Below are 27,013 nucleotides of genomic sequence, written 5' to 3'. Positions count from 1 at the left end.
AAAATAACCTCCGCAGGATAATCTTAAAAGAACAGATCACGACAAAGAGGAAAACGTGTAGAGAATAATTACGCTTCAATTAAAGCCACAGTCCCTTATACTTCCATTGATTTCAACTGATGAGAAATATTCATACACTGAAGAATACAGTATAACTTATTGGTATTAATAATCATGGTTTGAACGTACTATGCAATCTAAAAAGGTTTGACCATCTTACTGCCAATGGACCAGTCATACATACACATATAGATCATCATAACATCCTTGTGTATACTGTAGGCAACTCCTATATCTCTTTTCAAGATGTTGAAATACAATACAGATTTAACATCAATAACATGAAAATACAAAGGAATACATATTCCAATCCATGTTAGGGTTGCTCAGCCTTTTGTGATCTTTATGAATAAGTAAAATAAAATGCAGGCTGAAAAGTATTGTGCAGATAGAATAACATAATACAGACAAATACATTTGGTAGTCACTGTAAACTTCAGACAATATGACCGCTTTTAAAGTTTCCTATGAAGATTTGAATAATCTTGCTCAATATTATTCATTAAGAAATTGCTCTAAGGGGAAAATCGCTAACTAACCAATATTCTTTTTGCTAGGGAATAGAAATGTCTTTGAAAATTAAAATCTTTGATTTGATTCAAACTCCATTGAAAATCCTCTCGTTTAGTATCAGTGCTCTCGTCAGTGCTCTCGTTATGTTGTTTTCCTTCTGTCACAAAAGTAACGTGAGGTTTTGGGTCCATAAAGGAGGACTAATCACAGCTTTATGCTATTGAAGAACAGGCGGTAACTGCCCTGCAGGCTGCACTAAATCTTGGTGGGGAGGTATTGTATGACAAAACATGTATTTAAGAAAAGCTACTAATGTTTGTTACAGCAAGTGCTACTGTCAAGAATTTCGATTGTATGAACAGCAATAATAATTAGTTACGTGGTGTTGTCTCAGAGAATAATCTGTGTAGGCAAATTTGAGGGATGTAGGCTAAACAAGGAGGCAGAACCATACCAGTCACAGAAAATAATATCTTCGATGAAAAACATGTAAACAAAACTAGATTTCTCTATGCTTTCTATCAGAGTGGAAGCAAAAACGCACTTACACACAACTCCAATCATGCATATTATTGTCGCCGGAACTGCCAAACAACATCCTTGAAAGAAACCAAAGCAGTCCTTCATATGACAAAAACAAATAAACAAGACAACTGAAAAATCTAACCACATCCCATTATTCATCAAACCCACTCTCTCTCCCCACGAGCTCGACTGGCAGCTTATGAGTCTCAGGATCTGTGTTCTTGAACAGAAGGGGATGTGGAGGGTCTCCAGTCCTGGGCTGAGCTGGGTCCTTCCAGGGGCAGCGGCAGGGGCGTTCACAGTTCAGCAGTGAATTCCCTCCATGGATTCAGGTGGCCATTTTGAAGCTGAAGGCGCAATCAAGTCTGGCATCTGAACTTAGCGAGAATCAGAGTCACCAATACTATGAATCTAAGGACTGTCTCTCCCCCTCTCTTTCTCCTGCCATCCACCCATCTCTCTCTTTCTCTTTCTCTTCACTTCTTTTTCTCTCTCTCTGCCTCTCCGTCACTCTTTGATTCTCTCTCAGATGTTTTCCAGGACATCACAGGGGACGTAGCCTCTCTTCTTTCCACTGGCTACACAGATGAAGCCACCATGCTCATCCTCACTGCTCACACAAATCTGGGGGACCAAGATAAAACAAGAGCCTGTCAAGATTAAGAATATCTTTTTTCTGTCCACATTAAATCAAATTAGCCGCTGACCATCCAGAATCATATCAATAATGCTCATGAGTAACCTTTGTGTGTGTGTGTGTGTATGCATGTGTGTGTATGTATGTTCAGGGACAGCTTCAAGCTGATGTTGTTTGTGTTTGTGTGACTGGAAAAAAACTGAGAGGCTTGTCTGAGGTTATGGACTGAACTTCAAAGTATTTGACTGCATCTCTATTGGGGTTACTGGCCTCATCTCTCCCCAGAATGCACAAACACCCACATAGCATTGAGGGGGAGACCGAGGGAGACGGATCAGAACTGGGAAAGCCATTTGCTATGCCAAAACCAGAATGCCATGGTTACTGTGTAGAAGGGACTCTCGATTGGCCAGCTCAGGTCAAGCCTTTGATGTGAATGTTCTGGGGAGGAAGTCTGTGGAGATGTGCGCGGCCAGCGGGAATCGATGAGAAGAGGAGGAGGTGGAGCGTGTGAGTGTCTGACTGCTGTAGAGGCATGGTCGACATGAGAGGGTCTAGGGCTTAACGGATGTGCAGTACATTTCCTGCAAATCACCTTCATGGTTATGTGTGTAGTCATTCTGAGGCTAATAAGACTTATTGGGTACCTGTCCTTCCTTCAAGGTGATCTGACCCTGCTCCTTACAGCCGATGAACGTCCGGGTGCACCTGAATACTCGATCCCCCACCCGAACCTGCTGAGCAAAGGATGATGGGAAGAAGCCGACCCTGTCCTCGATGAAGCCCTGGTAGAGCAGTCCAGAGATGAGACAGGAAACCAATAACCTGTTACATTTATTTATTCAAATTATTATTCATTTAGCAGATGCTTTTACCCCAACATTCACCGTGATGAGTTGCGTTCCCATTTCCCATGATCACATCCACAGAACAAACGAGCGTAGCGGCGAAGAGGTCGAGCAGATGCTGCGTAAGGCAGTCACCTTTATCATTTGTAGCACCTATATATAATGCACGACTGAGGCGTACATGCTAAATCAGCTTCCTGTCTTTTGAAACAAAAGCATCGGGTGTGCTCTGGTGTCCAAGCAGCCCAGATGGGCCCCCCCGGCCCCGCTGTATTTCCACCTAATCTGTCAGCGACAACATCAATGGTTGTGGAGATGTATGAGTCTGTTTGTGGTCTGATAGAGAGAGACGCTGGCTCAGCCCAGCCCCCCTCTACCCCCTCAGCGCCCCCAGAGCCTCACCAGCCTCCCACATTTGTCTGTCGCCCGTCTCAGTCCCACTGCTTGCTGTCTTCCTCCTACAATATATCGCTCTGAATCTCTCACCTGGTTTTCCTCAATGCAGACCCAACGTGGCTATTTGTGTTTACAACTTGCTACATCCACAACTGGTCATTTTAAAGCCTACTGCCTGATCTAACAAATACAGGGTCTAGAAGTGTTGATAATGCTATTAATGGCAGGTGATGGCTTGATTATTGGTTGTTTGATGATAACACACAACGATATGGCTGATTGCATGACTGCACAACTGCAGTACATCTCTGACAAGCGTACCTTCCACCAGTCGTCGTTGGAGTCATCTGCCAGTACGATCCTGTCACCAGGACTGCAGAGGACAAGAGCAGAAGAGAACAAGAAAAACCATAAGACATATGTTCTCACTTCCTGACTCATGTAAAGAGCCAATAAGCTGTGCTAAGGGTTGCAGGCCTTTCCTGTTCAGACCACACTTGTTACGGGAAAACCCAAGGCCCTTTGCGTCCTCAAGCGAGTTCATCTCATGTGTCATGACTGGCATCCATTCAAAGCCTCAGGGTATTTTAGACCAATGAGAATCAGTGAGTGGCTGGCAGAAGTGTGATTCAGGTGCTGGTGTGTTTCCTGTCATTCCTCTGGTGAGCCAATTAAGAATCTGTTGCTGGGAATACTCTGCGTGACTCATGGAGACACAGCGAATGTCTCCTTACAGCAAATGAGGCCTTAATGAAAATATATTGGACATGATTAGTGCAATGCTACACTGAAAGGTGCTGTTTAACTTTCTTTGCCAAAGAGTAGAAATAAGAATGGAAATATTGAATGCCCTTTAAACTAAGAAACAAAGCCTGACATGCAGAACATACTGAATTATGGTAATGAAAAAGGTTCAAGGCAAGAGCATATCTTCAAACATGTTTAAGATGTTGAGCCTATTGTGAGCCATCCTAGTGGTAATTCATTTACCACTGCTGTAGTACGTAACTCATTACCATAAGAGTGTAACTGAATTCATTACCATAAGAGTGTAACTAAGAATAATGGAACTACAGCCAGAATGTAATTTCAAGCCTGATTTCCCAGCTTCAAACATCCAGCACTCTTTTATAAGTAGTTATTATTTGTTATTTTTTCCTTTACTGATTTTTTTTAGGCTGTCTGGTGATTGATTACAGGCATAATGTGAGACCTTGAGACAAGGATTTTCTTAGACAGGCTTTAAAAGATGCATCTGTAACTGTCCAGGAGGTGTCTGATGACTGGACTCCTACTGTGACTGTCAATGAATATCAGATGAAGTGAAGGTAACTGAAGACAGTGTGCAGATAAAGGAGAAAGATCAAGGGGGGGAAGAGGAGGATGAGGAAGAGGAGAAAGGAGGACCAGGAAGGGGAGATGGCAGGAGGAAATATAGGGAGGAGGATGAGAATTATATTGGAAGAGGAAGTGAAGAGAGGAAGAGAAGAGAGGCAAACAAAGGAGAAGTAGGGGAAGGAGGAGGGTGGAGGAGGAGAGTGGAAGTGGACGAGAGACGAGGAGAGAGGAAGATGAAGCGGTTGACAGCAGAGACATTGCATGGTCCTGGTCCAAGGTCTGCCTGGGTTAGTGAGAGGAAGATGAACAAAATGGATAGTTAGGCCCAAGGGCTGTTCAGACAGAAAACAAATGTTCTGTTCTCTCAGTCTGATTTTCAAGTCCAATAAAAAAAGTCCTGACTGCACACCATCAGATAATGGGGAAGATGGCAGTCTTTGAAAGATTATAAAATGGTCTGAACACAGGTGAACCTGCTCCTCTGCGTCTATCTGGTCATCATCTATCCTTGATGTGACATCACTGGCATCAAGCCCCCAAGGTTATGGAAATGTCTCTTTCTCTTCTATTCTTTACTGTTTCTATTTCTGCCACATTGGTGCATGCACACACACACAAACAAACACACACACACACACACACACACACACACACACACACATACACACACTTACTATACAGACACACAAACACACCACACAAAAACAGAAGACAATCAGATTATCATGAATAACAAAGGTAGGTATTAGAGAGGACACTGACAAAGACAGGATATCTATTCTCCAGTGACTGCAACATTCAGCTTATGCCTGCCTGCTTATCGCTGCAGGTAAACACACAGTGTGTGTTCTGTATTCAAGGAGAGTCTGAGGTGATTGCTGCTATCACTAAACCTTTACAGAGAAACGAGCAGGAAACAGTCAGACTATGGCCATTAAAAACCAATCCACCGTCCAGGGCTGACAGAGAAAAGTCAAACACAGCCTTTATTTGGCTGCAGCAGATAGAACTGTTTGACCGGTGCAGTCCCGCAGATGGTGATAGACACTGCAGAAGTGTGAGACAGTTTTTTTGCTGTTTGTTTGACAGCAGCTTATAGCGTTAAGCTCTGTCTGGTGCGCTTTCTGACTGACTCTTACCCGTCTATTGTAACACCTGACTAGTGTACAGTACAAATGTGTATGTGCATGTACTGTCTGTATGCCTGTGAACAGTACTGTCAATGTGTGTTTGTGTGTGCTGTTTACAGTTTGAATATGCATGTGCGTGTGTACTGTACGTGTGTGTGAGAGTGTGTGTGTGTGTGTGTGTGTGTGGGTGTGTGTGTGTGTGTGTCATGATGTGTGTGTGTGTACTGATTGCCACTGACCTCATCTCCAGGTCCTGACTCTCCTGTGGAGTGAATGTGTACAAGGCCACATAGGTGTTGAGTTGCAGGACGTCCTTTCTCAGATGCCTACGCTCCTGTAGCAAACACACACACGCATGCAAGCACACACACACACAAGCGTACAGTTACTACAGTACATTCATCACAGTACAGAGGTGAAAAACACTGTAGAGATAAGAACACAACATTCCTAATGTCAATGTTAAAGTTAACTTTTAGTTCATTTTATATAGTACATTATACAGTAATTTATACACTAACAACCTCAATTTTACTATACAGTAATTATCATGACGTTATACGGGTATTATTTACAATCAAATATCCAGCCGTCCATTGTCTGGATAGACAGAAGGAGACTTGCTCAGGTTCTGCCTGAGCAACCTGCGGAAGTTTCTGGAGAACTTTTATCACAATAATGAGTGGGAGACAAAGCCTCAGAAGACTCTGTTTTCATTAGAATATAAACCCCGGAAATTAAGAGGGAGAACGCGAGGGTGGAAGAGAGGGAGAGAGGATGTTGTTGAAGAGGTGTTAACACAATTAACAGATATTTTGGTGTCTCCGTCTGACTGCATGCACTCACACCTTCAGGCACTTTCCCACTCTGTCACAATCATCTCCAGAACACTGACCTCCAACTACACTGAGATGTAGTTGAAGAAACTGTGGTAGATGTATTTTGACATGTGTCAATGTCATTTGCATGCATCTATTTAGGAAGAAATCCTAAAGAAATAAAACCCTAAAGTCTGTTTCATTGACGCTACGGTAGATGCTACCATGATGGAGTGTCCTGAGTAGCCACTATACAAGATGGCCTCTATTCCTCTAACAGGAGGGATAGTGGCTGCTTTGTCTGATGGGATGCACAAGGCTAACTGTTCTTGTGGCCCAGGGTGAGTCATCCACACACACACACACATCCACACACTCACACATCCACACATTCACAGCCGACCATAGACTATCCATTATCTATTACAGCAGGATAATATCTCTACAAGGGCATCCACTTTAATCCCTGTGTTTGACAGATAGAGAGAGCAAATGGGTAAGAGAGTAAAAGAGAGAAAGAGAGAGAAATAGAGAGTGTTTGGTCTTGTATGGTGGATATCTAAATCAAAGCTTTTTAGAAATAATCTAGAAATTATTTGAAGAGTTGCAAGCTTTAGAATGTATTTTTTATTTTATTTTATTAATAGCTTTTTCATTACAGAAGACATCTGGACATTTTAGAAGAGGTGTTGGCTGAGACAATTACTAATTTTAAAGAATCAAGAGGCAGTCCGTGTGTGATTGGTGTGTCTGAGTGTGTTTCTGTCTGTGTGTGTTTGTGTGTATGTCTGTTTGTGTGTGTGTCTGTGTGTGTGTTTGTAGCTCTCCTTCAGAGAGAAGCCGCCTCTTCAGGCAGCATGTGAGCCCCCTGTGGAGCATATGGTTTATTCTTCAGTTCATTACCCTGAGTCCATTTCACAGTCTGTCTGTCTTTCTGCCTGTTTCTCTGTCTGTCTGTCTGTCTGTCTGTTTGTCTATCTGTCTGTTTAGTTGCCTGCCTGTCTGGTTTGTTGCCTGTTTTCTGCTTCTCTGTCTACATGCCTGCCTGTCTGTCTGGCTTCAGGCAGACAAACAGCCTCCCTCCAGCAGTGCTTGGCCCAGGAAGATAAGACTGCCTGCGAACACACTTGAAATGTCTCAGATATAGCTGACCTCAGGAGATAGAAGCCAGAGATTAGTGTGTGTGTTTTTGTGTTTATATCTGTGTGCATGTGTTTACAGTATGCCCTTACATTTGTTGTGTATCTTTCTTATTTGCACTTTTTCTGTGCTTGTGTTACTTTCCGAAGTTGACATTAAGGATAAACAAGTAGGACTATTTATAAATACATGTAAATAAGATGGCCAATAAGGAACACTTTTAAGTTCTTCACACTACTATAGTATACCACACTGACAGCACAAAAAGAGAGGCTCAAACTGGTCTCTGTCCGGAATTTTGCCATGAAACATTCATTATTTCACTCTTTGAGCTGATATTGAGTTTGCAATACTTGGCCAATTTCCACCGAGACGTAGCCATGAATTATGTACAGAGAGTCAGAGCAGCACGTAGGAACTAAATATTGCACAGAGCAGAGCTGGATATATAAACACCACCGGGGTCAGAACCTGGTGCTATCCGTGTGTGCCTGTGGCTTAGGGAGTGGAATGAAAAGAGGCAAAGTGACCAGGGCAGGACCAGAGGGAGCAAGAGAGACCAGGGCAGGACCAGAGGGAGCAAGAGAGACCAGGGCAGGACCAGAGGGAGCAAGAGAGACCAGGGCATGGCCAGAGGGAGCAAGAGAGACCAGGGCAGGACCAGAGGGAGCAAGAGAGACCAGGGCAGGACCAGAGGGAGCAAGAGAGACCAGGGCATGGCCAGAGGGAGCAAGAGAGACCAGGGCAGGACCAGAGGGAGCAAGAGAGACCAGGGCAGGACCAGAGGGAGGAAGAGAGACCAGGGCAGGACTAGAGGGAGCAAGAGAGACCAGGGCAGGACCAGAGGGAGCAAGAGAGACCAGGGCAGGACCAGAGGGAGCAAGAGAGACCAGGGCATGGCCAGAGGGAGCAAGAGAGACCAGGGCAGGACCAGAGGGAGCAAGAGAGACCAGGGCAGGACCAGAGGGAGGAAGAGAGACCAGGGCAGGACTAGAGGGAGCAAGAGAGACCAGGGCAGGACCAGAGGGAGCAAGAGAGACCAGGGCATGACCAGAGGGAGCAAGAGAGACCAGGGCAGGACCAGAGGGGGCAAGAGAGACCAGGGCATGGCCAGAGGGAGCATGAGAGACAAGGGCATAGCCAGAGGGAGCAAGAGAGACCAGGGCAGGACCAGAGGAAGAGTCTGAGGGAGAGAGAGACCAAGTCAGGACTAGAGGGAGAGGGCAGAGGCAGAGAGACAAGGCCTTTGCCTCTAACTCATGGGAAATTCAGCAGGGATGGAGTCAGGCCAAGTGTAGCCTGCTGATGAACACACACTAGAATCTGGTTCAGGATCAGTCCTCAGGATAGCAGAGTAGATTGGTCAGCTAGCCAGTATAGTAAAGAGAATACTTACAAGCTCTCACACCAAAACAACCCTTCACCTTCCCCATCCCTGAACTCTATATCCACAGTCTTCCAACACTGCTGTAAACAAACTCCTGAAAACTTCACACCAAGAAGTTTTGGATGCACCAAAGAGTTAAGAGTAAAGTTGTCCAAGAAGTGTGTAGACTGCTGATGCGGACCAGACTGAGCTGACAAACTTAACAAACGCGAAGAGTCAGCGTTTTCCATTTCCATATCAGAAGTCGAGATGATTTGTCAGTTGACGCTGGCAGTATTTATACCGGTGTTTTATTTGGCTGCGGTGTGCTCATTGCGTTTTCTCAGGGTCATAAAAGAGCATGGTCAAGACAAAGGGGCTGTCTATAGACGAGGAGGCTCGCCACCCAGGTCATTTGTGTTGTCATGAAGCAGTGTTATAATCAAAGGAATCTTTATTTATGCTTGTGTGTTCTGCTCTGCCAACCTTGCAAGCATATGAAAACACCAGGCCGTCTCACAAAGAAGGAGAGGTATATCATGGAATCGACCTCTCATTCACTGGCTTAGTCCCTAAACCTGCTCCACAGTATATTTGCACTTTGTGAGTGAAGTGTAACCGATTAAATGGTTAAAACTCACTCCTCAGTATAAATACCACCCAAGTTATTTGAGTGATCACTAATGCACACAATATGGACCAGCTTGGTGGAGCAAGGATTGTAGAGCTAGCTTTTCAGTGGCGTGAATAGTTAAAGAAGTGTTTATAGAGGTGGTCGCTGCGTGTTAATAATACATTGAATAGTAATAGTGAATCGATGATTTACTGTACATTGTGAATACATTTCCTTTCTTGAATATGGTTCATGTAATGAGTGTTGAGCTTCTCACCGGAGACTCCTCTGGCCTCCTCTCTGGTAGATGGTAATGTTCTGTGCCGTTCTCCACATCTGAGAAAACTGCAACAAAAAAAGAAACATTTATTAAACACAACTGAAACATTTGAAAATAACACTTTGATAATCAATACAACAACAGATTTGACTGAACCCTGTCAGTCCTTGGGGTTCTTACGTAATACGAAAAGCACTAAAGCCATAAGGAGACAGTCAAAACGGATTGGTGATAGTTTCCCCCTGTCTGGTACTGGTGTCTCCATATGGGAGGAGAGAGACCAGTGCACACAGGCTGCATATGAGAAGTAGAGCACCACATGGGTTTGATATCTCTTTTCCTTCTGGGTCTGGTTCTCTTTGATATGTATTCATCATCTATGTAAACCTCGAGAGAATGTTTCTGACTGACACGATAGTGAAGATCCTGGAGACGAAGCCAGCACAAACAGAGAGTGTTCCCTACAGAACACAGTTCTGTCATCAGAACACTTTGAACCAGAGAGATGTCAATACGGCGTATGTCTCAGTGTGCACCGATACAATCTCTCTGTGTGCTGCATGATTGGATGAACAACACTGCATTGTGTCCTGACACACACACTCTCCTCACCATCATCGCTGTGTTTCCTGGTGAGTTCGTGCCGGCTACTGTGTGCTGTGGCCTCCTCTGGTACCTGGGCCAAGTCACTTGTCTACACACACACACACAAAGCATAAATAAACGGATCATTAAACACACCATAATATACCATAACATAGCATACCATGTGTCTATTGATAAACAAATAGAGCGGTGTTCCATTGAGCTTATTTCATTAACATATACTGTATGGTTTACGCAGTTCAAGCATTTAGAATGTCTTGATCACGTATTTTTTACTTGCAGCCAAACGTTCACAGAGTAGTAACAGCAGTCAGTAACCATTATCGGAAACCTCGCTGTGGTCACATTGTCCCTGTGTAGAGTGCAAGCCTGCAGTATAGCACAGCCACTCCAGAACAACTGCTCTTGGCAGTTGTTCTCTGAGGTGTCCTGTTGAGGGAAGGACTGATTCAAGCCTCAGATCCCGTTTCTATGTGATGGAGTCTGATAAGCAGTGATGGGGGCTGAGGTGTTTACGTTCTCGGAGCGCATCCCTCCCATTTAAAGAGCAGGGGCCCGTTCTCCGTACGTCACTAACTCAGTTAGCTGGATTTGATTGTTGACGATTTGTCATTATCTTGGATTGTTCGGTTCTTCGAAGCTCATCCTGGACTTGCTGTCATAGCAACAGGTCCGTAAACTTAAACCTGCTTGGGAGCAGGTTTATTTTATGTAAACACGATTAGATTGAGGCTTTACAAGCAGAGGTGATACAGGAAGTCTGTCACAGACATGTCTTTCCCGTTTTTACTACAGGAACCTGTTGCAGAAGGTCGTTTTTTTGTGAGGGTGTCATTTACACAATACATTTGTTGAAACCACATCATATGACATTAAAGATGATAAATGAAAATATGAAAGTATGAAAATAAAAAAAACATAGGCCTAGCTTACTGTAATATGCGATAAAACGCGTCACTCCTCTACATTTAATTTGGTCTGCTACTTTTTGCCAGCCCTCTTTCTTGGATTTTGCAGGAGGTTTTCCCTGGCGTTCTGATAAAATCTTCAAATTCGGAGTAACCTTCGAGCAAGCTGTTGCTCTGTTGGCTCTGTTGCGGAAAAAACAGGGCGCTCATTTTGGCCACGGTGAGCAGCCATAGACTTATGTGAGCAGCCAATAGCAGCGTTGCTGATCAAGGTTTCTACTATCGATACATACCCCCTTTTAGACCAACGTATAACTCAATCCAGCTATACTAATCATAAACAACAAGTGTGTTCGAAGAACCGAATTAGCCAGATCATGATAAGCAAGATGATGTCATCTTGGATGTGTCATTTGATCTTGGATGTAATAAGCGACGTACGGAGAACGGGCCCCTGGGCTCTGAGCAGTATATCTCAGGGCCAGGATGGCAGTGTGTTCCTGTCCCCTCAACATCTCCCTGAGCAGACTGAGACTGCCTTTCTTGGTCGTGTTCAGACCACCCAGGCCGGGGTGTCCTGTCTGGGGTGAAATGCTCTCTAGCTGGGTCTGGAGGAGGGAGCAGGGACACAGACTGAGTGACCACTTTTCCAGCATAACAGTCACGAGTCTCAACCCAACCCTAATCCCAACCCAACACCTTCACACAGGACAAGACCAATCAAACGTGGCCACTGTATTGAAAAGGGTTTCTCTAACCCAAAACCAAGCCTGCTTGGCAAACACTGATTTCCATGTGATCAAAAACAATCTTGACGGTGAGATTAAGACCAGTTAAAGGGATAGTTCACCCAAAAGAAGTGACTGATCGTTGGTCCTTACAGAGTTTCTGTGGGGTGATTCTGATCCGCTGGGTCTCTTGTTCTTCTGTGCCAGAGATGTCCCAAACCTCAGAGCTTCGTACACTGGGTCCACCTTACTGCCACAAGCTGCAGGGACATGGCATCATGGAAAATAAACATTTACATCCATCCATCATGTAAAACCATGATGCTCTTACTAAGTAACAGTTTAAAACGGTTGCCAAAAAACCTTTGTTTATCCTAATGGTTATTGAATATTTGTAATTGAAGCATAATTTTACAATCTATGTATTCATGTTAGGTGTCTTTGATTTAAATATGCAAAATCATACAATATTGTATAGTGTTGGTAGTGTACCCTTTTGTCAATCATTCTAGAAATTCTGTGGAGCAATAATAAGTAGGAATGAGAATGTGTGAGGGAGACAGCAGAGAGAAAAGTCCTTACCAATGGGCATGACTTCCTTAATGCAGCCAAACTGTTCCTGGATGAGCAGTGGGGAGCTGTAGTAGCGACGAAAACCCTTAGGCTGCGGAGGGAACAGAGGGAGGGGGGTGGAGAGAGAGAGGGAGGAGCAGAGAGGGAGAGAAAGAGAGAGACAGAGAAAGCGAAAGAGGCAAAGATAAAGAGAGAAAGCGGCAAAGATAGAGAGAGAAAGCGGCAAAGACAGAGAGAGACCGACGAAGATAGAAATAGTGGAGGTGGTGAAAAAGAAATAGGGAGAGAGAGGGGAACAGAGAGAGACAGAGATGGGAAAAAGGGGGTGAGAGGAGTTACACAGACTGAATGATCAATACACACTCCCACAAACACCACATTAACATCCCTACATGACCTTGTTTCTCTCTCTACTCATTTCCACACATGGACAACAGTAGTGGCCTGGGTGTCTGTATGGAACTGCATTCTGCAAGCCGATACTGCAACAGGGTTTCGTTGAACAAATGGCCATGGTAGACTCAATTTTCCTCCTGGCCATTTCAACATTATTTTCTACACTGGTGCCACGTATAAGAGATAACACTGGTTTCTTGAACAACCTGGAAAGTGACATGAAACAAGCACAGCAGTGTTCCGTGATATCTGCACTGTGTAAGGATGCTTAAGCAATGAAGAGTGTTACTGTAGGATCAGGAGTAGATGAATCCTTCAGGAACTTAGTTGTTGAAGTTGTGAAGTTGTGTAATGTCTGTGTGTGCGTGTGTATTGCGTGTGTGTGTTGAAGTAAATTGATTTGGAACAACCAACTAGATGGGCTTTAAAGGGAATGGCTGTAAACTATCTGTATACTATCTGTACAGTTACATAATGTCCATTAAGGTTGTATGAGCACAGGACATCCAGATGTTGGTGATTACATTTTGTCTAACTGTGATGTGTCGTGTCATGTGTTTTCCCTGTCTGGCCTACGGTTCAAAATAAACTTAAATCCTAAACATGATTCAGAACCCATCTCTCCACTCACTCTCATTTGATTCTATTAAGAGACAAGACCACTGGAAGAAAAGCCTTTAACCTCATAAACTGTAAACAGAATATAAACCAGGCGAGAGCTGAACTCAACATGCAGGATCACTACAAAAACAAACACTCTGAGTGTCGTATTCATCATTTTCTTGGCTGAATTTACTTTAATGCTGATTTTATGTAAAAAAGGGTGTTTTATATTGTCCATGCTGTACAGTATCCTGGCTGATATATTTGTGTGTTTCATGTCCATGTTTAATTTCTGGGTTTGGATTCATGAGATTTGCAATTAGCACAGGTGTCTCATCATATATACTGTACAGACACACAGGAGCTCTTCAGACTTTGTCAAGTTTGTTTACATTTGCAGTAATCAATGAAAGGGTTGGTGCAATCTGCATCGCTAATCTGCTTTGATTAATTCTCCAATTGCCACGACTCATGATGAGAAGCTAAATTAAGAAACCCTTGAGCTCCATAAGCACCCCTCAAATCCTGCGATGTTAGACCGTCAGAGGAGAGCTCATTACGGGAAAGGTTAGGAGAGACACGTTTGTTGTGCGACCGTGATGGCTGGTTCAGCCACTGAGATTGGTTTTTACAACAAGACAGAGGTTTAAGTCAGTATGAGTGATGGCAGTGGTGCCTAGTGTTCTGCGGTTTGTATGGTATTATGTTTGGAACTTGAAAATAGCAATAATAAACAGTATCTGAATTATTTTCGCATTGACATCAAGTTATGAAAACAAAGAATTGTCCCCTCTGAATAACTATTCCATACAGAACCCTTTTTTAAGGTCTGTAAAGCTCCATATATTTCCATTGGCAAACACTGAGAACAATTTAGGGTTCCAAACAGCACCTAACAAAGCTGAAAGAGGTAATACTGTATGTGAAACCTTAGGGTTCTAAAGTAGATGGAACTTTTTCATTCAACTTTCAACTGTTTTCCAGAGGATTCTTCCAAGGTTACAAAAAGTTCCATGTAGAACTATTATGTTCTCAGAGAGTTGTGAATCACGCAGCTGTAAATCATGTAGCTTTTTAACTACCCACTTGTGTTGCATGGTTTGAATGCTGCTGCACTATGTTTTTTAGTCTCATATGTCTCCAAGTTGCGGCTCATTTCATAATGCCAGAGTCCGCTTTTTTGTCTTTGACCAAATCCTCTCGCCAAGAGAAATAAGCAGGATTCAAGAAATACAGCCATCTAAATTTAGAGGTACTTTAATTTAGTCCTAATCTACAGGGAATAATTCTCTTTTTAAGCGTCACCCCTCAACCTAATTTTCCACTCCTGAAAGCTGATCCAATCTCTGCACAGCTCCTCCATAAACCCTCTGTTATAAAGAGAAAGAGAGAGAAAATGATGTTATTCTCATGGATGGGCTGAACAAGAACAAGCTCCTTCCCCTTCATGTCTTTTCCAAACATTCCCATTCAGTTTTTTTTCAAACCTCACGTACAGCTTTTGTATTTAACAAGATTCCCAGCCAGGGGCGATTTCTAGGGTCAGACCTTTAGGGGGGCTCAGCCCCCAATGAAAATGTGACATCTGCGCCATGAAATGAACTACCTACTTCTTCTCCTCTTCTTAAAGGTGCATGGCGACACTGGATATTAAACCTGTTTAAAGCCCTTTGAACCTGTAATTGTTTGTCATCTGTCACTAACAGACACATTTGCAAACTCTTACGTTAGAGCATGAAAGCGTATTTAAGAAAATAATAATTCATAATTTTTAATTTTTGTAATTTTTTATTATTATTGTTTTTAGGGGTGCTGAGATGAAATTTACGTGTGCTTGAGCACCCCTAAAAAGAGTCTAAAATCGGCACTGTTCCCAGCTATTCCTGTTGTCTCAGAAGTATTGCCAGCTATCACACAATGTACCCCTGGCCAGTCCCTGTCATTCCCAGGGACACCTGTCACAGGAGTGACAGGAGAACCAGAAGGTCCCACACTGTTTCATTGATTCATACATTCAGTCCACCCACCCAGTCCTCCCAAACCCCCACTCTCTATTTTCCGTATGGGACGTTCGGTTAGACGGCGTGTGGGAGGCAAATAATGACGGATGAATCTTGGCACCACCGGCAACCGCCATCATCAACGAACACACCCCACCCACCTCTGAAACAACTGGACAATCACAAGCCTGCACGGCTTCATTAATATGCCACCCCCCAGTTCACACTCTTGAGAGGGAGAGGTGATAAATTGCTCCTAATCCTCATCATCACTGAGTAACACACAGGGGCGGGGGGGGGGGGGGGGGGTGGAAAGAAGAAGAGTATGGAAGGTAAAGGAGAAGAGGTAGAGCGGAGAGGCGAAAGGAAGGAGAGGGAGACAGGAGGAGAGGTAGAGGAGAGGTAGATATGAGGTGAGGTAGAAAACAGGAGAAGAGGAGAGGTAAAGAGGGAGAGGTGGAAGAGGAGAGGTGGAGAGGAGAACTTGCGCCGGGCTAAAATGAGACCTGCCATGTTCTCTGTCTGCGTTGTATACCACTGTTATCTCTCACATCAAAGGCAGTGCGGCTGGTACTGTAAACTAAGCCGCGGAATTCTGGTGTAATCATCGTTCATCCAAGTGCACAGGCACCTTTTCAAAAGAGCATACACAGTATCTAATAACTTTGAAATGTCTGTGTGTGGTCATCATCAGCCTCTGTGTGCGCTCAATATTGACCCTGTTTAAAGCATCCTGCGTGCCAGCGCAGCGGGAGGTGGGAACCACGACTTGCCAGATCATACGTGTGTATCTGTGTGCGTGAGTATGTTTTCGCGTGTGCCTTAAGGATAATTTCCTTTGCATCCGCAGTGTCCAAACGATGAGCCTGAGTGAGCTGAATGAGGACATCTGCCACCGTGAAGCAGTACGAATAGCACTGATGCCTATTAGGCGAGCGTCTGATATTGTGAATGATATTGATCCTATTGGTCGTAATGATGACTGATGGGAGAGGATAGTGATGGTCAGCGTGGGTCTCACCAGTTTTCCCATGCAGCGCTGGATTCCAACGCCGTTCTCACACTTGTGGTGGATGCTCATCTTGCAGGCCTTGCAGCGGAGGCCGTGCTTTGCCGTGTTCCCTGCCAGAAACACCACGTGCTTGGCTGTGGTACCTGTCAGCGAGAACACAGGCACACACACACAGAAACACAGGATGTCAGTTGATTTAGTTAACTACTCCAGGAAAGCGACGTAGACACCGAATATATCTATTCTTGTTCTCTTTCAAATGTCACACATTTCAGTTCAGACACACAGCTTAACCCGCCTGGAGAGATGTGGAAGAAAGGTAAAAGGAACACTTTAGTAATAATCATTATTCAGTCATTACAGCCCCCCTCACACAGCTGCCAGTCTCTACCAAGCCCATCCTTCTCCTTGACCTCTCAGGAGACCAGGATGATCCACAATCCCTTTGTGTCTCATACAGAATACTCATAACCCAAACAGGAAGGAACCAATTTGACCTTTCTGCCTCAGAGAGGGCCCCAGTGTCCTCAACCATCCTGCTGTTCTTTTTTTTTAAACAGCCCCCCCCCAAATTTTTGATTTGGCATAGATTGGACTCAAACTTTCTTTCTTTCATTTTCCTTTCATTTGTTCTTTCTTTCTTTTCTTTCTTTGTATTCAGACAGAATCCCCTTGAGCAGCAGAATCCCTCCTGGCTTTGTGTACATATCACACATCCATATATGAGTCACAGACGTTGAAAGTAAATGAAAATGAATCAGGTTTAATTGCATTTGGAAGTCATGCAAAACTGTGTTTGTGAGCACGGAGAGAGCAAGTCTTTTGGGTAGGGAAGGCAGGTGGGTGGTGAGGATAGGGGCGGGATGGGGGAGATGAGGTGATGGAGGGATGCGGGGGATAGGGGTAGAGGGGGAGGTGATAACAGATGCTCGGCACCATCTTTCTGACTGACTGCCAAATCCTAATGAAGGGAGAGGAGAGTTGATTAGTAAAGAGAAGAGGAAGGAGGAAGAGAAAGGATGAGAGGGAGCAACAATTTTCCTGGCCCGTGTTCAGATTTATTTTCCACCATTTTCCCTCGGGACCACACTGGTCAAGGTCAATGTCCCTCTTGGGTCAATCAAAGGTACAGTTCATTCACATCTTGGGATTGAACATGGTAGATCAGTGCAGTCGGTTCATGACATTAACCACAAATCCTCTACTCTAAATATAGGACCTACTTAAAAATACTACTTACCACCTACAAAATAATAAATAACCTGGTCCCTTCCTACCTCTCTGACCTCCTCCACCACACCCCTACTCATGCCTCAGATCTGTGGATGCAACCACACTGAAAACCACCAGGACCAAGTTCCTAACCTGGGGTGATAGGGCCTTCTCAGTTGTTGCACCCTTCCTCTGGAACGCTGTCCCCAGCCACATTTGACCACCCGGCCTTCATTCAAACAAGCCCAAACCCAACTTTTCAAGCGAACATTCACCCGTTTATCTCCTTTCCTTCTCTCCCTCCCTCAACTTCCATGATTCTTTGAGTTTTTAACTACCTAGTTTACTTGTCCCATGTATACATGTCATTATTAAATGATTTTAGAGCTATTTATAAAAGCGCTGTACAAGTCTAATGTATTGCTAACAGTATTATTTGTATTACTCCATACAAGTTGAAACTGGATACCTTAACCAAGTTGCGGCAGTGTTAAAAAACAGCAATGGTACAGGCAGATGGTTCTACATGCTTCTGCTCTACCATAATAAATATCACCAGTTAGCTCTGCACTAATTTCTTATTATTGTGAAGGGAATCTACATCTGCTCCCAGGCCTTTATTGAATAATCAATGAGCACGTGTCTCTTTAGGCCCCAGGGGGTCATGTGCATAGGCGCACACATGAAGTGTTCAACAGGCAAGCCTTGTCTGAAAAGGCCATCAGGTTGTCGTGTTTGTTTACCAATGAGGCCATGCAGGGGTGGGCATGTCTCATCATGTTATTATGAAGAGAGGAATCAAGGTCAGGGGTCAGGCTCTTGGTGAGGGGTGAGAGTGTGATACTGATACAGAAGATTACTCTGACCAGACACCCGGTCCCTTTGTAGACAGTTGTAGACAGGAAAAAGTAACTGTTGCTCTTTCAGTGCTGTGTGACTACGCAGAGTAATTACAGCCTTGTGACCGAGGTACCGATTGCCTTCAGAGTGGTGTGGTCAGACACTGAAACCAGGGAGGGCAAACCTGGACCTCATAACCTTCTGTTGTGACACATACCGCTTTAACACATCTCATTAACAAACAACAGGAGCAGTTGATAGGGACACAGAGAAAGACAGCAACAAAGATACACTAACAACAATAACAAAACAACAGCTGTTGCACTAGAAAGTGTACAGAAGAGATAGACCTGATCCATCCGTCACCTGACAGACAGGTTTCTGTGCCTGGTATTAAATACAGACCGTTTCTTGGCACTAACCAGTGAAATATTGCTAGAACTGTGCACTTCTGGTCCCTGATCATCTGCTGTACATCCCATATTCACTGTTTGTGCATTGCTTTGGATGAAAGCTACTGCTGAATGAATAAATGCAAAAGTAAACATTTCAGCTCGACTAGCTAGACCGCCTCTTCTTTCAGTTCCAAACTAAAACTCAGCCGAACACTACTTTATTATTCTGAAGGTAACAAGCTAGAAGACTTCAATAAATGCTAGAGTGAGAGGGTCTAAATGGCCCACAGACTTGGAGCAGTAAGGTGGAGGAGCGATGTGAACCTGGGTAAGGGGTGCAGTCATTTGGTTTAAATGACTGCCGCTGGAAGAATGAACCATGGCGCCCATTCATCCAGACTCCACCATCTGAAAATGCCAGCCTCTCTGCCCTTTCAGTGGGACGTGATATGGGGTGGAGAGTGGCTGGTCGAGATGGAGAAAAACATGCCCGGACCTATTAACAGCAGGGAAAAGGATGATGATGGCACTTATACCCCTCTTTGTGGCATTCTCTCTCTTGGCCTGGAAACCTTAACTGCTAATTTTTCTTTTACACAGCAGTAATAGTTTGGACAACTGCCAAACCCTCCCTCATTCTCTTTGCGCACTTGATCTCTCTCCCTCTCTCGTTCTCCCCATTTCACACATTTGTTCTCCTTTTTCCTTTCTTGCTCTCTTTGACAACTTCCCCACTTCCTCATTTTGTTTACAATTCCTCATCATCTCTCTTTCACAAACACATGCACACCAAAACACTCCACCTACAATGAGACGTATTGATCCACTGAGCACTGTTTCCTGTCTCTATTATCTAATTTCCTGTGTAAATGACCTTCATCAGGACCAAGGTTACTCCCCCTTCTCCTTCCGCTCCTCTTCATCACTTCTGAACACTGACCTGAGCTGCTGACTAGGGTTTATCAAGGAACTTTAATTCGTTTTCTCTGCCAATTGGATAAGACTTTATTTTACACTGCAGGGGGAAAGACACCCACTCACTTCCTTTTAATGATACTTGGTACTGGGAACAATAGCATATTTGTATGGCACCTCAGCTAATATACAAACACATCATTATAGATAAACCATCTGTTGGAAAACTGTCTTAGTGTTAACACAGACAACACCAACATGGCTGAGTAGAAATGTGACATTGACTTACAGTGTATACCTCAAACGAGTTAGAGAGTAATTTGTTATTAGTAGTCTCGTTTAGTCTACATACTATCTCTTTAAATACTCTCTTAAATTCACATAGATGTGTACTGCACATCTATGTCCTATTTGGCAAGTAATGATGACTTACCATTGTGACCTATGACCTCAGCTGTCTGGGACATGACACTGCTACACTGCAGGACTGAGGATCAGAACTGCTACTAAGTCTGCACATGCGGTGATCTGTCAGTCAGGGACCGTATCTGTCAGTCAGCCTGTAATCTCTTCTCCAACATCTGGATCATTACGAAACCAATTACATCAGCAACTGACTTTCATCTCTTCCTTTAGATGAGGGATCTAAGTCTCCGAAGGAAGATTAAATTGATTGGTAAAAAGGCATTGGTAAGTTACTGCTGTTGCTGTTATGTATGTGGCATAGCATAGGACACAGACATTTACATGTTCTGCTTTATAAGGTCAAGGTTTCCTGTCACAATCATTTTTAGACTTCTGGGCTCTTAAATGGCGTGGCTTTGAACATTCTGATTGAATAATATCTCCATATATTGTATATCCTTTCTATGCTGCATAAATATATGTAGGCTGTCCCAACACACGGACACCTACACACAAAAACACACTCCGCTACGTAAAGACTTTGAGAACATTCTTCATGTTTAGTTGTTCTGTAAGACTTTCAGACCAGGATTAATAACCTCTTTTCAACTCTGTAAATTACTTTCCACCCTCTGATACATTTCTCATTCACTACAGAGGGAAAGGTAGACATGTCTGTATAAATTTTTTTTTCTGGGGCTGTAATCGATAACAGAGTATCACCCTGGCCTCAATCAGAAGATTTTTATGCAGCCTAATCTGCAGCATGCTCCTCCGTTTTGTGTCCAAGGCTACATTTGTGAAACGCCAAGCCCTTAAGTCAATTAAGACTTTCAGAGAAAACATCATTGGTCAAAGCTTATTTTCTTCGCAATCGTCTGTTTCAAGCCTGCGAGGCAAACTACACCAACATTACTTGGAGGATTTACCATCGCAGCGTTTGAAAGTGGCATGCGGCACAGGGAATTTCAACCTGCAACCTCTTGATCAGCAGGCAAATGCTCTAACCACTGAGCTATACCCTCCCTGCTACCTGACTTGGTCTTGGAGTCTTCTGTAGGCTGTTGTGTCAGACCTGTCTGTGATTTCTCTGTCAGCAGCTGCTGTGTGTCTGCTCCTGTGTGCTGCTGTTCTCCTCCATGACTCAGAGTTCGACAGAGACATCTGGAGAGCACCCCAGCCAAATTCTCTCTACTCCGAGGCTCATTAAAGAAATTGATATCTTCTCTTCCGACACACATATACACACTCATACATGCACACACACACACACACACACACACACAGACATATACACTCATACACGCACACACAGATACACATACATGTACATACTGGCACAGAAACACATTTCCAATCTCTTCTGGCTATCTCTCTCATTTGTCGAGTGGTCCAGCAGGGGTGTAGGTCCTGACCGTCACACAGATTCTCATTACCGCTGGACGGATGGAGGGAAGCATAGCATCCCTCTTCATGAGGCCTCCAGGCACTAGGGCCTGCCCACACCACACTAACTATCGCTGCAGTCAAAGACCCACTGGCTTACCCCTAAAGACACGTGAGGGCTTACATAAAAAATACAAAATCTTACATCATTCAATCTGAAGTGTTTCACCAAAGATATTTTAGTTAGCAAAATACCTTCCAATTAATCAAATGTGTGGCTCTCAATCTCTCAAATACTTCAAGGCACACAAACACCTCCCTTCCAACCTACCCAACTACCTACCTCTTTCCCTCCCTTCTAAGTTACCTACCTACCTACCTCCCTCCCTTTGAACTTACTTACCTACCTAACTCTCTCCCTCCTGTCTAACTTGCCTACCCACCTCCCTACCTCTCTCGCTCCGTTATAATGTACCTACCCACCTACCTACCTGGTTTCCTTGCTTATTAAATTAATCACAGTTCTGTCTCTTCAGCCGGCAGAAAAGCTGCAATAGCTCCAGCTGAGCAGATGGAACGGACGACCCAGGTTCAAATTCTGCCAGGAGAGAGTTACATAATCTCCCTATGATCCCACCCTACTCCTGCCTGACAAGGGGGGCTGGCCATAGTAGCCGGTCAGGAGAAGTGGAGCCTGTGTTTGGGGGACTGGAGGCGAGGGCTCAGAATGGTAGACGGAGGCTCGAGGGCCCCCCGACCTGATTCACAGTGAAGCTAACAACTTGGTCAGGCTCGGGGTCTAGGTGTTAAGTAGTTAGATATGTCAAGATTGCTGTTACTCTGGACCTGAAGGGACTGTGAGGATACAGGGAGGGAGACTGCGAGACTGTCGGTTCTAACCCGTCATTGAACAACAAGGGATGAGAGTGATGAGGTGAACAGAACTGGGAGTGATCCCAGGACAACATCTCTGGAGATGACCTAGTGTTTGTCTTTTTATGTATGCCACATAGGAAAAGACATGAAAGGGAAAATGAAAAAGTTGCTGAGAGGATTTCCATTACCTACGATCATGTGATTGCAGACGTCACAGAAGGTGGGCTTCTTGAAGATGTGCTCCATGAAGCTGTGTCCCGACGCGTCGACCTCGAGGCCGTTGCGCAACGGCGTGCGGACCGAGGAGGGTGGCGGGGCCGAGGGGATGGGGGGGGGCACAGGGGGGATGGACAGATTGGTTGCGACCGGGTGGGCTGACAGGGAGACTACCCCACAGCCCGATAGGTGGCCCGTGCTGTTGCTGGCGTCTGAGAGCAGCTCAGTCTGGAGCTTGTTGTCACTGTTCCTCTGGAAGAAGTTGTCTGCACTTTTACTGCGCATGGTCTTGGTCTTGAAGGACAGGGAGCGCTTCATTCTCTGTAACTGAGAGAGAGGGAGGTAAGAGGGGGAGAAGGAGGCAGGGAGGGAGGGAGGGAGGGAGGGAGGGAGGCAGGGAGGGAGGGAGGGAGGGAGGGAGGGAGGGAGGGAGGGAGGGAGGGAGGGAGGGAGGGAGGGAGGGAGGGAGGGAGGGAGGGAGGGAGGGAGGGAGGGAGGGAGGGAGGGAGTTGATTCACTTGGACGTAGGAGTATACATTAATGCTGGTTGTGATAAAATGGGTAAGTTAGCTTTGAGGTTTCAACTGACTTAACTGGGTCCAGGGATGCTGTAGTACACCCTCAATCTACTGTAGTCTGTCATCAAACTAATCAATTTTTTAATCATTATTTACCAGGAAATAATGTTTTTACTCAGTGGCTCTCCATTCAGGTTCAACCTCACATTTAGAAAGACAACGATGCAGATGTTCCTCTCATTGCTCTTCATTCCAAGCGACAAGTCTAGGCTATTTCTAGGGCCTGTTGGGGGGCCAGGGAAATAACCACAGCTAAAGGCTGTCTGCTGTTTTCCAGTGTGCATCCCTGACGATCCCCTACATGGAAAGGTAATAGGTTCTGTAGTTTCCTCTGGGTGGAAGATGTCCAGGCGCTGTCTGCACCACGCTGAGTAGCAATTCAACACCTCAACCTCAATCAGCCTCATTACTCATAAAACATAATGTGTAATCCCTCTGCAGGGAGCAGGGAACAGCTTCTACACCTCCTCCCAAAAAGGACTTTTTCTCGACTAAAAGAAAATCCAGCTATCTCTATCGTACTCCTGACTAAATGAAACAAATGTATATTATCATTTTATGGCTTCTATCTATGTTTAGGTCTCACTGCAACCAATTGAAGAACATTTATTTATGAATAACGGTGAGTAATAGTCAGACTGGAGGGATTCAGGCCCATTATGAACCATTGCTGATGAGGGAAATGTGTCTGGAATAGGGACCAAAACATGGGATGGACCAGGAGGTTATTTTCAGCTTTGGTCAAAAAGGCAGATCCGTTATTACTGCACCATTGTTTGCATGTGTGTGTGAGTTTGTGCGTGTGTGATGAGACCTATCGATCACACTGGTCCATCTGGAAACAATCAATCAGGCACCCTTCCACCCACCCATCCCAACAAACGCTCACGCACACACACTATGGAAATGTGAGACTGACTTTTTAAAAGAGAGGTTGTAAAAGAGCCTTTTGCGATGGGGAAAATACTGCCATTGAATAGGCTACAATTGCTTTTCTAAGGTCTGTCCTTTACAGTGGTGGAAAATGTGTTTACAGCATCTCCTAATGTTACATGCATCAAGGGAAGATTATATGTGTGAGGGCACTAAATACACTAAATACATACTTCATCTAAATAGTAAAGTAGGAGGAACTGCTGCCTTCCTCAAGGCTGTATGTATGCACAAACAACAAAGCTCCTGCTACACAGTACATAAGGTGTTAGCGAAAACATACGGCTGAATCAGATGTGCATGACTTATATACAATACATGTATATGTTGGATATATACTATATTTAAACAGGCTTAATTTAGACATGGACATAATACAAGAATACACCTAGTTCCTAGTCATCACTGATGTTAAAATCTGTTGTTACAGTATGCCCTTTTCAGTTCTTTTTTAGGAGCTAAAGCTTCATGGAAGTTGATAAATTGTCCCCTTAAAGCACAGAGTGAGGCTAATGGGTATCCAAAAGATGCACACTAAAAGCTTATTTCCTCGAACACCTTAGGGTGATATTTTATATTAAAGAGTTTTAGAATGCCACTTTTCTCTGTAAAACGTTCTTAATCAGAAGGTTGAGACCAAACTTCTTTTAATGATCTATTAGGCTATTGGAGCAACATAATTACTGTTATTTATGGGTCTTTACCAACAAAAAAAATGAAAGAAATTGAATTATAAAACATATCTCAGTCACAGCTGAGTGATCTTTTCTCTGAGGACTGAAAGAAGGTCCAGAAATCCGCCTGCATCCAACATCTACTGCAGACTACTTGTTTTAACTACCTGTCACAAGCCCTCTCACCTCCCACACAGCTTTGACTAAGAGCACTGAGGTGTGCACATGAGAAATGTTCAACACTACAATGAAAGGAAATACATTTCACTTGCCATCGCTGGTGTAACTGGGCTTGACTGTCTGCCAGAAAAAAGAAGATGGAAAATCTGAAGTGGTTTCTATCAAGTTTGGTGGATTTGTCATTTATGAGAGCTGTGAGGCGTATCTGAATTCTCCTGCTTACGTAGAGAGGCTTTGAGGGAGGAAGGGAAAGTAGTCATCTGAAAACATAATGTATGACCATGGTGACCTGACCGATATTTTACTTCTAATTGTAGTACTTTAGACTAGGGCTGACCTAGATAGATGGACCACTGAAAGAGACAAAATGCCCATGGCAACCCTGAACACCTTTTAAATACACAACCAGCAGCATGGAGAGAGCTCCATGCATCAAATGTATAAAAGTTCCCCTGTTTAAAGCACTTTAGTGACTGAACATATTGGTAGTGACAGACATTTGTATCATGTAGTGACTAACCCTAACACATCTGGAAACTTACCACAATCATCTACTTTACAATTTATTTGTTCCCATTTGTTTTAAATGTATCTGTATTTGGCTACTTATTATTAAGAAAGGTGGCAACAACAAAAACATCGTTATTTGAATGCAAATAGGCCTACACTGCACTATTAAATATCAAAGAATATACCAAACCAATTACAGAATGTGCAACAGGCAATAAAACATAAGAATATCCGTGTTTGAATCTATGAAAAGTTAAAAGACTATTGCCTTTTTTCTCAGTCTGACATCCCAAAACTTTACCAGTGCAGACTGACAGGTTAATTTAATATAAATGTTTTAAGTATTTTAGATTTAGAATTGAGGTTATGACGCATATTACTATTTAAAGAGGAGGAATTTTCCATCACCATATTTGCACATTTGTATAGCAATGTCTTTAGGTTTATCTATGAAAAGTGAGGTAAACCTAAGTACCTTCGTTTCCTGACTGATGCTTATTGCCGGTGACTGAGGTATGTCGTTCTGGTCCCGCTGGTTTTCATTCCCAAAACTCTCGTCCTGCATGTTGCCTGGCGGAATCATCTTCTCTCCTGACAGATTAAAACGTGTTTATGTAGACTTCGGATATCCTTCTTCACTTTCATACATCCCAATTAGTTGTCTGTAGCCTATATCTTTGTAGTCTGAAAGAGTCAGTCAAATCGCCGTGCTTTTCTGTTATCTGCGACAGGCTGTTTTGTCAAGACAAAAACTGACTCCGAAAAAGAAAGCACATAAGTACAACTGTTCTAAGTAACTATGTCGGTTACATATGGATTGTAATATGCCAGCTGGACAGGCAGTCGTGATGTAAATAAGCCTGCTACTGCTCTTTTACGATACTTCAACGTTTCTATCGTCCCGCGTAATGTTCCAAGAGCCCATTCATGTCCATGCGCGCGTTGTGTCTGTCTGCTTACAAGCCTTCGAATGATATGCTAGACTGTTGCCAACTTGGTAAAGGGCGGATGGCTTTGTGCTTGTCTCCTAGTGTAAGAAGGAGGGGGCTGTCCTTAACGCGTGTTTGTGATGTTGTGGCTGCCCCAATCAGCCTTCTATTTTGTGGTGTATGTCACTATAGAAGGTTATTGATATATCTGATTAGTCAGACTTTGGATCCATAAAAAGTGTTATCCTAATATACAGTTTTACAATATGGTTGTTTTGGTAGACCATGTCAATGCTTGGTTTTTGGCATTGATGAACCAAAGATATTAGCTGAAAGGATACATGTTTGGATGAATTATAGCCTATGTGTTGATGATGAGACTCTTGAGATGATAAAAGATCAAACTCATTTCACCTTGGCAAAAGTCCCGATAATTGCCCTGTCACTTTCCCCAGTACCAAGGGGTATCTCGAC

General features: G+C 43.9%; 1 protein-coding gene across 1 annotated transcript; it reads right to left on the bottom strand.

Moving 5' to 3' along the window:
* Positions 1 to 1,358: 1,358 nt before the first annotated feature.
* stac (SH3 and cysteine rich domain) lies at positions 1,359 to 26,193 on the bottom strand. Its single transcript, XM_067243731.1, has 13 exons — positions 26,086 to 26,193; positions 22,941 to 23,062; positions 22,708 to 22,862; positions 16,500 to 16,600; positions 12,489 to 12,570; positions 12,060 to 12,166; positions 10,277 to 10,358; positions 9,678 to 9,729; positions 7,131 to 7,154; positions 5,687 to 5,773; positions 3,301 to 3,352; positions 2,383 to 2,520; positions 1,359 to 1,722 (listed from the first exon to the last, which is right to left on the bottom strand). Exons 1-13 carry the CDS (start codon positions 26,191 to 26,193, stop codon positions 1,624 to 1,626), a joined length of 1,209 nt encoding a protein of 402 aa, XP_067099832.1. The 3' UTR covers positions 1,359 to 1,623.
* Positions 26,194 to 27,013: the final 820 nt, after the last annotated feature.

Source organism: Osmerus mordax, chromosome 9, assembly GCF_038355195.1.
Source record: "Osmerus mordax isolate fOsmMor3 chromosome 9, fOsmMor3.pri, whole genome shotgun sequence".
Taxonomy (NCBI): Eukaryota; Metazoa; Chordata; class Actinopteri; order Osmeriformes; family Osmeridae; genus Osmerus; species Osmerus mordax.
This window is presented reverse-complemented; position numbering and strand designations above follow the sequence as displayed.

Coding starts and splice junctions, on each gene's coding strand:
- stac (XM_067243731.1), bottom strand. CDS start 26,193: ATGATTCCGCCAGGCAACATGCAGGACGAGAGTTTTGGGAATGAAAAC. Junction 12,571..16,499: donor AGCGCTGCATGGGAAAACTG/GTGAGACCCACG, acceptor TTCCCTCCGCAG/CCTAAGGGTTTTCGTCGCTA. Junction 9,730..10,276: donor CAGGAAACACAGCGATGATG/GTGAGGAGAGTG, acceptor TTTTTGTTGCAG/TTTTCTCAGATGTGGAGAAC.